General features: G+C 37.7%; 1 protein-coding gene across 10 annotated transcripts in view; it reads right to left on the bottom strand.

The window, feature by feature from the left end:
- Window positions 1-15,176, bottom strand: part of LOC150108392 (uncharacterized) — a 628,716-nt gene that overhangs the window by 136,110 nt on the left and 477,430 nt on the right. For all 10 annotated transcript variants that reach the window (XM_090415800.1, XM_090415806.1, XM_090415807.1 and 7 more), the window contains one exon: window positions 9,071-9,205. In XM_090415800.1, coding sequence (XP_090271926.1) covers window positions 9,071-9,205 — 135 coding nt within the window. The remainder of the gene's footprint in view (window positions 1-9,070; window positions 9,206-15,176) is intronic.

Below are 15,176 nucleotides of genomic sequence, written 5' to 3'. Positions count from 1 at the left end.
CTGTGAATTTTACTGAATTTTAATGAGCGGAATGTGTTGCCAGAGGTGGTTGCGAGTGCTCAACAGTAAATAAATTTAAGGAGCTGTATGATAGGTATTGTGTTAATGGATAGTTTGGTTCTCCTGAGATGAGTCTTTTGACTGCATGGAGTACTCGTATAAATAATAATAATAACAGTAATAATACTTCAAGAAATGCAGTTGGTGTCTAGTCTTTTCAATAGAACATGAATAAAATTACCTATGAACTTCTTAAATTTAACTATCAGTAGACGCAACCTGCAACCACTGCCAAGATGTTCCACAAATCCATGAATGCAGACAATCCACACTCAAGTCATCATATCCAATGTCAGTAAAATAAGCCATAATCTTTCTGCAATTCAAATTTATAAAAAATTTCATCTGTAACACTGATATAGAACTATAAGTCCTAACACAATGCATTACAAGACAATCCCCACTCCAAGGTTAATAACTGTATAAAATAAGCAGCACAACATACCAGCAACTAACTATCTGAGAGCATAAACTCCTTAAATTTCCATGTATCATCAGTCCACTTAACACATATTCAATTGCTTTAAATATAAAATTCTATTTGCCATTAGAAATAATCTAAATAACACTAAGTTGTCTATGATAAACTAATTCCAATTCTGACAGTAAATTTTGTGATCTATTGAACTGCCATTGGTAGAACATCTCTCTTACATAGGCTTTTTAATTAAAGTTAGCATACTGGGGCTATATCACCATTTCAGACTACAGCCCCCCCCCCCTCCTTCTGCACATCCATACACGCGCGCGCGCGCGCACACACACACACACACACACACACACACACACACACACACACACACACACACACACACACACACAATCGCCACTTGTATTCAACTAAAAGAAAACCAAAACAGATCAGAAAAAAACTGTATGAACTACAAATGGATGCACAGCAAGACCCAACCCCCCCCTTCCTGCCCAAATACCTTAGGTATAAATCATAGACTTTCACCTGACCTCAATAAATTAGCTTATGTGGTTGAAGAAACCTATATGCACATCAATGCCATGTCTAGGGTGCAGACAAGGATTGAGATAGAAGTTTGTTGATTTTTTTTTTGATACTTTATGAAGAAGTCTGTTCTAGAAGACAGGGATAGATGGAATAAAAGAGGAAGATGAGAAGAAGCAGGTTCGGTGTGTTTGCAGCTGGGCAGAAGGTATACTGAGCAGCTGTTGGTCTTGTATTAACAGGTGCAACAGAAATTAGAAGAATGATAGTTGCCAGTTCAGCAGAGCAATGACCATTGAAGTACTAGTAGAACAGACACAGTGCTGAAACACTGTATTTATGAGATAGAGGTTGAAGTGAATATGTAATAAGCATCAAAGATATTTAGGAAGATGTTAGTTATTTATACTCCCTAATACTTATTTAGCATTTTTTTTTAAACTATTTTGAATAATTAACGATTACACTAGTAGTCCCTCGGCAGTAACGAATGATGGCGGATTCAGCTGCAGTCGCAAATGGTGTGTCGCCAAGTCCTCTGCCATTTGGGCACTCTATTATAAGCAATATAATAAGGGAGTTGGTGGCATGCAGTATTTGCGGCATGTATGCGTCTCGGGAATTGGATATCTGGCTTGTGAGAGGGGATAGGGTGCGTATGTGTTTAAAGTGCAGGCAGTGGGAGGAAATAAATGCAGCAGATATCTCAATAACCGACCTTGTTGCTCCAGGAACGGGAAATGAATACAGGAAGACGAGTAGTGTGATAGGAGAGAATGAAGAAATAAATGTGAATGAGAAAATAATAGTTGATAGTGTAGAAGGCGTGAGTGACTGTGAAAGTTTAGATGGTTTTGTTTGAGAGAGTGAATTTTGATTTAGAGCGACTGACCTGCAGAGGGAGATAGAGGAGCTGAAAGAGGAGGTGGAATGTCTTGGGAGAAGTATGAAAGATGAGATTAGAAGAATGGAAGAGATAAATGCAAGGCAAATCAGAGTAGGGAAGAGAGAGAGTTTTGGGAATGAGAGGAGAGGAAAGAAATTTGTGAATGATAAAAGAGGAGAGAATGGAATTGGATATGGAAATGGAAAGAATGGAAACAGGAGAGAGAGAGAGGTATGGGAATGCTAGAAGAGGAGAGAATGGAATTGGATATGGAAATGGAAAGAATGGAAACAGGAGAGAGAGAGAGGTATGGGAATGCTAGAAGAGGAGAGAATGGAAACAGTAGGAGAGACAGAATGAGAGAGGTATGGGAATGCTAGAAGAGGAGAGAATGGAAACAGTAGGAAAGACAGAATAAGAGAGAGGCATGGGAGTGCTAGAGGAGGAGAGAATGGCAACAGTAGGAGAGACAGAATGAGAGAGAGGTATGGCAGTGTTAGAAGAGGAGAGAATGTAATGAGAGAGAGAGAGAGAGGTATAGGAGTGCCAGAAGAGGAGAGAATGGAAACGGTGGGAGAGACGGAATGAGAGAGGGGTATGGGAATGCTAGAAGAGGAGAGAATGTAATGAGAGAGAGAGAGAGAGGTATAGGAGTGCCAGAAGAGGAGAGAATGGAAACGGTGGGAGAGACGGAATGAGAGAGGGGTATGGGAATGCTAGAAGAGGAGAGAATGGAAACAGTAGGAGAGATGGAATGAGAGAGGTATGAGAATGCTAGAAGAGCAGAGAATGGAAACAGTAGGAAAGACGGAATGAGAGAGAGGCATGGGAGTGCTAGAGGAGGAGAGAATGGAAACAGTAAGAGAGACAGAATGAGAGAGAGAAAGGTATGGCAGTGTTAGAAGAGGAGAGAATGTAATGAGAGAGAAAGGTATAGGAGTGCTAGAAGAGGAGAATATGGAAACAGTAGGAGAGAAGGAATGGTAAGAGGTATAATGTATGGGGACTCAATGATCCATGGTGTTCAAGATAGGATGCGTGAGGAGTGTTTGCCAGGAGGAATGATAGAAAGGATGGCTTTGGCAGTTAAGAGAGGTGAAAGGGTGGATGAGATGATTGTGATGGTGGGAACAAATGACTTGAGTGGTGGTGTAAATAGGGCAGCGAGAGATATGAGATTCTTGCTTGAGGTGATACGAAAGAAGACACAGAGAGGAAAGATAGTGTGTATGTTGCCAAGGAATGATAATGACGAACTGAGCAGAAGAGCGGTAATATTGAATGACATAATAGCTAGAATGACAAGAGAGGACTGGAATATGAGGATGCTTGGAGTGCGTTTGAGGACAGAGAGGAATTACATGCAAGAGACTACTTACATTTCAACAAGGAAGGATGTAGGCATCTGGAGAGATTGCTGTTCTGAAAAAGTCAGTGTGTCCCAGGGAGTATGGTAGCAGGGGGTGGCCTCTTGAGGGAATGGGTACTTGGAAGAAGGGGGAGGACGACATCAGGTAACAGTGAGCCCAGTGGAGTCTAGAGGGGGATAATGCTGGGTATAGAAACAACGGCATTTATATGTTATATACTAATGCCAGGAGTATCCGGAATAAGGGAGAGGAATTGGTGGTGCAGATGGCATCAGCCTGGCCAAAAATTATTGGGATCAATGAGATGTAGTTGACAGAAGAGGATATAATAACAGGAATAGAAGTTGCTGGGTACAGCATTTTTCGGCAGGATAGGAAGGGAAAGCGCGGTGGTGGTGGAGTACTGCTTATGATAAGTGACAACCTATGTCCTCTAAGAGTGGAGACTTTCGAAGGTAATGATTTTAACACTAATGATTTTAAAAGCATATGGTGTGAGGTAGAGGTGGGCAAGACAGGATATTTAGTGGGGTGTTGCTACAGACCCAGGAGTACAGAGGGTGGGGGGACCAGGAAATGTTTAAACAGTTCAGTTTGGCAAGTGCAAGAAGAATGATTGTTATAAGAGATTTTAACCACAGTAGTATAAACTGGGGAGAGGAAGATGCATGTAGCAATAAGGGAATGGAATTTCTAGAATTCTTGAGGGTCAAATATCTTATGCATCGGAAGAGTTGATAAGCATCAGAAGAGTTGATAATAACTGAGATGACATCTCTCCCACCAGTTGGAGAGAGTGACCATATGGTTTTGACTTGGAAAATGAATAGACATGCAGGAGTATCAAAGAGACAGGAAAGTATGTGGAATTATAAGGCAGGTGATTATAATAGTCTAAGACGTCAACTTGGGGAAGTTTCATGGAGGAAGGAATTGGAAGGCCGGGATATCATTAGTGCGTGGGAAATTATGAAAGAATATTTGTTAGCCAGCAGTGGTAAGTTGTATACCACGAGTAAACAGGAGGACACAATTTGGAGTAAAGTGGATGAGAAACAATATTAAACAGGAATTGCATGCGAAAAACAGGCTGTGGAAGAGATATAAGGAGACAGGTGAAGAGAGGATGCATGAAGAATATAAGACACAGGCCAGAAGAGTGACTATTGTGGTAAGGAAAGCGAAAATGGAATGTGAGAGGAGATTGGCCCTAAGATCCAAAGAAAATCCTAGGGAATTTATTAGATATGTGGCCAGTAGAAGAGAAATGACTGTGGAAGAATGATATTGTGGGATAAAAATGGGAATAGAGTGACTGATGCAAAGGACATAATAGAATTGTTCAATGAACACTTTATTGGAATATTTCATCCTGGAGGAGTCAGTTTTAATGCTAGAGGGATAGGGCAGGTTCGAGGTTTAGAGGTACAGGAGGAGAGTGTGTTTCAAATACTGAGTACTCTGGATGTCAGTAAAGCTGTGTGACTGGATGGCATTTCACCACGAGTTTTGAGAGAATGTGCTAGGGAATTGACAGTGCCTTTAACGTGGCTTTTAAATGAAAGTCTGGCTTTGGCAAAGGTGCCCAGGGAACGGAAGGAAGGTAAGATAGTACCATTGCATAAGGATGGTAACAGACTGGAAGTGTCTAATTATAGGCCAGTCTGTGTGTCATCAGTAGTTGTTAAGATCTTGGAGAAAGTGGTAAGGGACTATATACAGCATTGGCCAGATCAGGGTAATGTTATCTCTGAGAGTCAACATGGATTTGTAAAGGGGTGCTCTTGTTTTAGCAATATGCTAGCCTTTTATAATAAAGTTACAAGAGCATTAGATGAGGGAAAGGCATATACTGCCATTTTCCTAGACTTAGCAAAGGCATTTGACAGGGTGCCACATGATGAGCTGATATTCAAGTTGCAGCACATGGGTGTGGATATCAGATTGGTCAACTGGATTCAGGATTGGCTGTCCGATAGGTATGAGAGAGTTGTGTATGATGGAGCAGTTTCCAGGAGGCAGAGGGTTACAAGTGGGGTTCCACAGGGCTCAGTACTGGGACCTATATTGTTTAACCTTTATATCAATGACATTGTCCATGGATTGCAAGGGAATATTCAGTTGTTTGCAGATGATGCTATGCTGGGAAGGGTTATTAGTAATAGTGCAGATGTGGTAGCCCTGCAAGAGGATATGAATAAGCTAGATAGATGGGCAAATGAATGGGGGTCTCAGTTTAATGCAGCAAAATGTAAGGTCTTGAGGTTTGGGACACATTGATGGGAAGCTGCATACTCTGTGGGAGGAGTTAAACTGGAGGAAGTTGGGGAGACAAGAAATCTGGGGTTGATGATTGACAGAAACCTGAAATTTAGGGGACATATTGCAAAGGTAGTGAAGGTAACACAGAGGATTGCTGCAATAATGAGAAGGACACTGACCTGCAGAGATAAATTGTTATCGTTCCATTGTATAAGACTCTGATCAGACCACACTTAGACTATTGTTCTCAGATCTGGTCCCCAGGGTTTGAAGGGGATAAATTAACTCTGGAAAGGGTACAAAGGCAGATAACAAAGATGGTGTCAGGACTGTACAATGTTAGTTATGATGATTGGCTGAGGGAGTGTGGACATCAGAGTTTGGTGGATAGAAGGAGGGGTGATATGATTGTGACTTTTAAACTGTTGAGAGGTGATTACAGGGTTGACACTGGGGAGTTATTTCGCTTGGTTGAACAGCAGGAAGGAGTCATGACAAGGGGCCATCCCTGGACGTTATGAAAGGAAATTGTGAGAAAGCGGGTGAGGAGTGGTTTCTTTGCATGGAAGGTGGTTGAACCATGGAATGCATTGCCCGATAGAGTGATGAGAGAGGGAACGGTCAATGCGTTTAACGAGTGGTATGATAGACTTAGTGTTTCCTAGGAGGGACCTTCCTCGATGAGTCTAGATAGACTTGTTTTTCTTAGAAAGGACCTTCTACGATTAGTCTTTTGACTCCATGAGGGCCTGAATAATAATAATTATAATAATAATAATAATTATCTTGCTGCCTTCACAGTGTCCTGTTCTTTCAATTTTCATGCATAATCCTCTTATTCATCCATTTGACACCTTCTTTATTCAGTCTTCTGACCTTCAGAATACATTCGCAAATCAATGTTGTTAAATATCTTTTGGTCAGCTTCCATGCGGCATTTATCTGCCTCCCACTTAACACTTCATTGCATGCTATAGCTCCAAGCTGTCTGCTAAGTTTTCCATAATTTTCAGCCCTGTAATTCCACATATACTCTTTACTCACAGAACTCTACATATGGCTAGTCACAACCCAGATGATCACTTCATCACTTGGGTTGTGATCATGATGTGATCACCTCCACTCACAATCACATCTCCTGATGAAATGATGAAATCTAAAACTCTCAATCCTTTCGTGCTTTCCTTCACATACTGCCTAAGATAGTTGTCTCTGAAGAAATCAAGAAATCAATTTCCTTATTCCTGAATGCTATGTTTTAATTCTAATCTATACTACCATAATTTAGATCATCCATAATAATCATTCCTCTCTTGTTTACTAACCCAGGTTGTTTATACATTTCTTCATCATCACCCTCCACATTAACTGGCATAGAGCAGCATTCAACTAAATATCTCTTGTTGTCAACCTTCACCTCACACCATACTGACTCAAAAACATTGCCACTATTTACATTTGCATGGACATAATTCACATTCTATTTCATAATTCATCATCAACAGCAACCCCCCCCAACTCCTTTCTTGATCTTTCTATCCTCATGGAAAACATCATACTCCTCCATTTCTATTCCCATCAGGATATCATCCTTATCCAACCATGTTTTGCTTATTCCAACCATTCCATCTCCCTTATTTCTGATGTTCCTGGAATATGTAAATAAACAGCAATTCACTTTTAGATCTATAACTGTCTGCCCATGATACTTTTAGGTTGTGATTTCCCCTACACCTAACCATTTCCAACTGCCTTTATCAACACTTAATCTCTCTATCTCTTCATACTCAACTATATCCTGTACTTCTCTGGCTATCCCATTCCACATATAAATAATCATTACTACTTCCAACATCCATTCTCCTTATACTGTGTTTCCCTGTCCACCCTGAATCACCATTTCCCTGTCTCCATCTTGCATTCTATTTCTATCATCATTTATCACTCACAGTACTACTATTCTCATTTACAATAACTTCAGTCTCACCGGTTTCACTCTCCTGATTTCTTGTTTCACTTCTTACGTCTGCTCTCTTGCGGATATCACTCATACCTCCTAGCAGCAATAGTCTCCCTAACTGACTCCAACCAAATTCATTCAAATGCATCTCAGACATTCACAAACTCCACTCCATTCTCCTCCTATAGCTCTGCCAACATACTATTCATAATCCCTGCTTTTGTCTCAACTCATCATCATGATATGTATGCAACACACCAACCACACTGTTACCTGTTAAACATACTGATATCTACTCTTACATGCTCTTTATGTCCATACAAGTCATTTGTTTCAACAACCACCACCAGCTCAGTTGCTTGTCTGCCTTCTCTTATCTAATGCATCAATTATCCTGCTAATTCTCCTTTCTGGAAAACCCACCTTATGGAATTTCCCATTTACCATACCTCTAATAATGGAATCTCCATACATCATTATTCTCGAGTCATTCGTCACCTCTTTTTCTCTGCTTTCCTTCATTATAATCTTTTGTACTTGTCCATTCTTATCCACCAAACTTCTTATCTCACTACATCTATTTTTCATTTCACTTCTCATTCTGATTAACTAATTTTTCAAGTCTTGCATCCTGGCAAGTATACTATTATCAGTCTATCATTCATATTTTTTTGTTTCCTCATTCCAACGTTCCTTCACTTACACAATGTCACTCACTCACTTTTGTTTCTTCAGCTATACTTTCTTTTGCTTCTGTAGTTCTGTTCACTTCTGTTCTGTGATTTATAGAATTATTTACTCCTGCAATTGCTTCCATTTCATGATTTATATGGTTATTTGCCCCAACAATTATGCACTCTTTCATCCCATCATCAGCCAATTTTGCATTTACTGATTACAGAGTGACACTTGAAGGTGTCTAATTTAAATGCAATAGTAATAACTCAAATTCAACAGAATGTCACACTTTTGAAATATCTATATCTTTCTCAGGATGTTGCATTCATGACATTCTGGAAAAGTCCATGCCATTTATTATGTTTGATTTTTGTGCAGCCCGAAGCATTACTTCAGCTTTAAAGCTGCATTACTTCAAACTTGCTATCTCTCCCGGGTCCAGCTCCTACTGATGAGACCTCAATGAAGGTCGAAATAGGTCTGGATAGTGGCACTTCCTATTATGCATAGCATTTACACATCCAAAAGGTAAATGATGTGAAGTTATTAGCCTCTAAATACAAGTAGCTCAGATGTGAATATATTTCATTCGCAAAACATTGTTTTGCTTCTTTGGGTAAAGGATTAAAACCAAGCATATAATTTCTTGGTATCTTTTAATGCACAAAGATACTATGCATGCTAACTTTGTTTGCTTACACTTGGATAAAGGATTAATCAAGAATATAATTTCTTGGCATGTATAAATTACTTTGTAATTAAGTGAAAAACTTTCTACATATGATAAGTATTTTCTCCGTATAGTAAAACAGCCCTCCTGGGCCTCCATGAAGCCTAGAATATTACTACAACTAGTAAGTAATGTGAATAATGTGAAAACAAATTAACTAACTCACCAATACAAATACGCTCATCATCAGTAGCTTTTTTGAATCCAGTTTTGCAATTACAGATGTAGGAACCAATGGTATTTACACATTCAGAGTTGACAGAGCAAACTTGATTTCGAAATCTTGTACACTCATCTATGTCTAAAATTTAAACAGTAATATCTGTACATAGTATAAATATAGTCGCTGTAACTATATTAAGGAAACTGTTGAAATCCATCAGATAACAGTAAAGTATTATCTCTTAATAGTAAAATATTATGAGATACATATTTGTAAAATAAAGGACTTCTGCTATTAAAGTATTTAAGTGATTAACCAATTTACAAGATATCATAAGAATGGATAGTTAATTAACATAATAACAAGCATTTCTATTTTATGAGAAATTTTTTGTAAACACGTTTGGAAAATTATTATTTTGAAATAAAAATAAGACTTTTATTCAAATTTGTATTGGTATGGATTGGTGATGCGCAATATACAATCTCTTCAAGTTAAGACAATCCTGTATTCTTCAGAAGTAGCCAGGTAGAAATTCATTTTACTATTATTATTCTCTTCCATCCTCTAGATCAGTGCTTCCCAAACTTCTGGATGTCAGGGCCCCCTTTGCAAAAATTAAAATATTTCACGGCCCCCCCCCCCTCGAAAAAAAATCGTAATAGAGATATATTATTATAATATTTATTGTATTTATATTCAATACAAAACATACACAGCGAATATTGCAAAAATCAAATGCATATATTACATTTTTTGCCTCTTACCGTTTGGTTCTGAAGACGATATGGTCTGTTCTGGTAAAATATGAAATACTGTCCTTTTTTTGAAGTCTGTTTCTGCTTCTTCTGATGGTTCGCAAAATTTTTCTTTATTTTTTATCAGCCACTTATCCATCTCAGGGTTAAATTTTTTAATGTAAAATAGATCAAATAATATCACCACTTACCGATATTGGCACACCACAGACTTATAACATGAAATTAGTGAATATTACCTGAATAAGGGAATCCCCGGACCAGGAACATTTTTCACTTTTGTGACTTTTCTCCTTTTATGGTAATTAAGCCTAACACGAAACAGACAGCAAAGGCAGTCTGTTTATTAAAACGTGCATATGATTGGTGCGGTATTAACAAAAGATCGCGCAACTGTAAGATAAAAGCATAGCTGACAATTGAGTTGAAATGCTAACTCTCTTCAACCGAATGAAACTGCCATAACATTCATTATATATATATATTACTTAGTTTTAACACTTTTATGAATTTTAACACGTTCGGTTGAATTTTATTGCTGCCTTGGGAAATCGAACTCACATACATCTAATTAATAACAATAGTTTTTAGTTAGATACTGTGTTTGAACATATGGTTTTGTTTCAGTCTATACAGCATAGTTTCTGTATAAGGGGACATGTGATTCATTAATTAGTGTGTTTTTATCCCAGTTGTCTCTAATTGCACTATTTGTTGAGAAATATATTACACAGACTCCTCACACCTTATTCACTGGCATAATAAAAGTACTTATTTTTATTGCGTCTGCAGTATAGTGGCTCTTAGGGAGGGTGTGTTGTTTACCACTGCAAGCGAGTTACTATATCCCCACATGAACTTGTTTAAGCTTTTTTTCATGTGTGAAGTATATGCGAAACTTTTATTGGTAACAGAAAACTAGCTCGGATGACAGTGATAATATAAAACGAGTTTTGATATGTATATAAAGTCAATATCAACAGTCCCTGATTACGAACGCGTTATGAAAGGGACAGAAAGATTTGGAACTTCCCTGGAGAGCATTCGAAGTAAATACAATTAACCACTGCTTTGAAATGAAACATATGAATAAGCAATATTTACTAATATTCGTTAAGCACCGAAATACGCAGGAAGCAAAGTTTGTGAACCAACACCAATGTGTGAATTTTTCCATTAAAATATAAAAAATAACAAAAAAGAAATAATTTTATAAATACGTTTCTTTTAAAATAAAAAAAATATACTTAGTCATAACATTTGAAATTTGTTTTCATTATTTCACGGCCCCCCTCAACAAAACGTGCGGCCCACAGTTTGGGAAGCGCTGCTCTAGATGGGTTGAATCCCATGTGGATAAGAGCCTTCCACTGTTCTCTGTCCAAAGCAAGTTCTTTCATACGCCAACAGTTTTGAAAGTCCAATGCAGTTATAAGGAATTTATGCCATGTTAATCTTGGTCTAGGAGAGTCTTTTACCCTCCAAATATGTGGTAAGGGAGTCTGTCCAGTTCCATTTGCACAATGTGACCAAACCAATGTTGCTTTTCAACTATGTTAAGAATTGTTGAGTTAGGGATATTCAAATCTTGCAGCACTTGGGCATTATTTTCACACTCAGTCCAATGTGTTCTGTTAATTTTCCTGAAGCATTTAATTTCAAAAGCCAATAGTTACCTCTCTGCTTCTTTTTTTAAGGTCCAAGTTTATGCTCCATAGAGAGCTGTTGGTAGTATTATACTTTTGCATAATTTTATTTTTAGAGTTGCAAGTTCTTTTATTTTATTTTTAGACTTGTATTATTATTATTTTTCAAAATTTTATTAAGTTTATTCATCATTGTTCATGCCACGGAAAGTCTATGTTTTATTGTTGTTATGTCATTTCAATTAGAAGTCAAATTTGCTCCTAGGTTATTAAAACCATTAACTTGTAATATGGTTTCTTGATTAAGTGTTATCTGTATATCTTCCAATTTTCATTATCTTTGTTTTACTTGAATTTATAATCATATTATAATTTCTGCAGGTTTCTTGCAATTTGCAAACTTGTATTGGATATTTGATTTGTTATCTGTTATTAATACTCATCAATCGCACATATATGATATGCGTGATTGGTCATCCTTTGACTTTTATTGTTGAGGACAATGCTTCTTTGGTGTTGAGTTCTTGGATGAAATGTTAAAAAAGGCATGGGGAGAGTGGGCAGCCTTGCATAACTCCTCATTTGATTTCAAGTTTTTTGGTAATGATATTTTTATACTGAATTACTGCTTGTGGCAGTCTATTTGAATGGTGTTACGAAAAGTATTATTTTCCTTTAATTATATTGTGTAGATTTGTGTAATAGTGCTTTTGAGTGATAGTCAGACTGGATATAAGCATTGCACCGTGGTTCTAAAAGTGTTTACTTCAGTTGTTATTTTGATTAATGTGGAAGTGCCATTAATGTTACCAAAATGACAAAAGAAGCAGCAAAGACGCCTATATCAGCAGCACATAAGGTCTCAACTCAGAGATCAAGTTTTTCCCTGGACTTTTCACAGTGGATAAGATGCAACAATTGTTTTGTGTATGCATCCAAAAATGTTAAAGATTTATGGAGTGTTAGATCAAAAATTATAAAAAGGAACGTATTATGGTTGTGAGACGTGTGATGAAAGGCTAGCACATTCCAAAAATGAAAACAGTGTTGCCAAGAGTAATCAGAAAATGGATGGCAGGCTTGCAGTGGTAATAATAGAAGTTACATGGAAGAGCTTAGGCAAGAGTTAATGAAAACGAAAAGTCAGGTTAAATGTATGGAGGTGGAAAGTGAATGTTCAAAAAAAGAGTATAACTGCTTTAAATGACAAGGAAGTTAAGAAGAAGCAAGTATCTAAAAATAATAGGGTTGCTTTATATGGTGACTCAATCATTAAAGGTGTGGTAAAAAATAAAGTGCACAAGACATGTTTTAAAAGTGGTACAATAAAGTGAAAAGCAAATGCTTTGCGTAGAATGGAACATCGGAATTAGTAGTGGTGGTGGGCACAAATGACTTGTATAGTGAGAAAAAGAATGTGGAAAGGGATTTCAAGAAGTTATTGTAAGAAGTAAAGGATAATAGAGTCATTGGGAAAGTGGTTAGTTTGCTGCCCAGATATGATAACAGTGAACTGAGAAGGAGAGTAATTATACTTAATGACAAGATGGCTGAATTATGTTAGGCAGAGAGTGTTCAATTTGTGAATGCATGGAATGAATTTGAATGGAATTTAGAATGCTTCAAAGCTGATGGGATGCATTTGAATGTGTTTGGTATTGGTCATTTGGAGTAAGTGCTATTTAATAAGAGTGCACAGGGTTCATATTACATTAGTACCACTAAGAGTCGGAGACAGGTTGAGAAGAAGGTTGTGAAAGGACGGGAAGGGAAGGATATAAAGGTGAGGAAGTGTTTATAGCAGAGCAAAGTGATTCAGTGCAAAATAGTGGAATGATAAGCATATGAATAAAAATCAACGTCAGGATATTGGGATGGTCAGAAGTGTACTATACCAGAGAAAATAGAGAGTGATTTTGCTGATGAGGCAGCCTCAAAGAGTGAAAAATTGTTCTACTTGTATACTAATGTATAGAGTATCAGAAATAAAGGAGCTGAGTTTGTAGCATTGATGGAATCAATATGCCCAAAGATAATGGCATAAGTGAAATTTGGTTGACTGAGGATGATATGTTGTCAGGACTTGAAATAGTAGGATACAGAATTTTTCAAAAGGGTAAGAAGATGACGAGAAGAGGGGAAGGTATTTTTAATGGTAGCAGAGGAATTGTGTCCTTTGAGAGTCAAAGTGGAGAATAGTAGTATATGTGAAGATTTTGAAGGTGTTTGGTGTGAAGTTGAGATCAACAGAATTATTGTATATCTAATAGGATGCTGTTATAGACCAGGGAATGTGCTTACTGTGAAACATTTAGATAAATTAGCTGGGCGAGTAAAAGAAAAATGATCCTAATGGGAGATTTTAATTATAGGAATGTGGATTGGGAAGCAAAATAGTGTATCGTAACAAGGAGAGTGAATTTGTTGAGTTTCTTCAATAACTAGGTGTTTTTAAATTAACTTAAATTAACTAGGTGTTTTTAAATTAAAGAATAGTGAGGCTTTATGTCTCAAATCATACTGCACTTGTGCTTCAGTTGGATACAAGTGTCCTTCAGTGGTGTTATTATTGAAACTTTGTTGTTTATATTGTGTTTTCGCTTGTTTGTGCACTACATCATCATCTAAAGATGGTGTCCATAAAGAAACATATGTCAGTGGAACGGAGGACTTCTGTTCAAAAGTCTAGCTCTGCATTGGATTTTTTGAAGTGGATGCGTTGCGGAAACTGTGTATGCGGAAAATGTATAAGATCTGTGGACTGTTTCGGTAAACCAGAAGAATGAAAACGTTACCATATGTGAAAAGGGTCTATATAGATTAGAGCGATTAGGAATGGAAGCAAACGTCGGGACCGTAGCAGAAGAGCTTCAGCAGGAGTTCGTGAAAATGAAAAGTGACCTTCATTTCCTGCAAGAGGAATTGGACGTGCTCAGTAAGGAGGTTCAGGATATTAAGACTGAGTTAAATGTGTTGTTATTATTATTATTATTATTACCCCAAGACCTCACGGAGTCAAAAACTCATCTAGGAGGTCCTTCTATCTCTCTCTCTCTCTCTCTCTCTCTCTCTCTCACACACACACACACACACACACCTCATCATACTGTGTCTTAAACACACTCAAACTCCTTGCAGACACCACACTCTCAGGCAAGGAATTTCAATCATTCACAACTCTGCATGAAAAAAAACCTGCCTCTCACTTCCCCTACTCACACCCTCTTTATACAGTTTCCGGGGATGACCTCTGGTTCTCCCCCCTATCTCCCACTATTTTATGTAGAACTTCTCCAGCATTAATCCTGTAACAACCCCTTACCAACTCTCATCCCCATTTCGTGGCCAATCACTCAATTTATTCAAGTCTTCTTGTAAGGCCACAACATCTTCACTATTCTTCATGGTTCGTCCCAATTTTGCATCATCTGCAAACAACTGAATATCTCCATCCAAATCTTCACCAATATAATTAATATACAAGTTAAACAGTAATGGCCCTGAAACAGAACCCTGAGGCACTCCACTAGTAACTTTCCTTTTCCTGGATATTGCCCCCCCCCCCCCATACACAACTTTTTGATGCCTATCAGATAGCCAGTCTCCAATCCAATGCACTAGTCTAATATCTAACCCCATCTTGTTGAATTTATTATTATTATTATTATTTGACACCTTCCGGGAGTCCAAAGACTCAATTTAGCT

Source organism: Typopeltis vanoorti, chromosome 3 (assembly GCF_054136105.1).
Source record: "Typopeltis vanoorti isolate ZY-2024b chromosome 3, IOZ_Tvanoo_1.0, whole genome shotgun sequence".
NCBI classification, from domain to species: domain Eukaryota; kingdom Metazoa; phylum Arthropoda; class Arachnida; order Uropygi; family Thelyphonidae; genus Typopeltis; species Typopeltis vanoorti.
The sequence above is the reverse complement of the archived record's forward strand: the minus strand, read 5'-3'. Positions and strand labels throughout refer to the sequence as shown.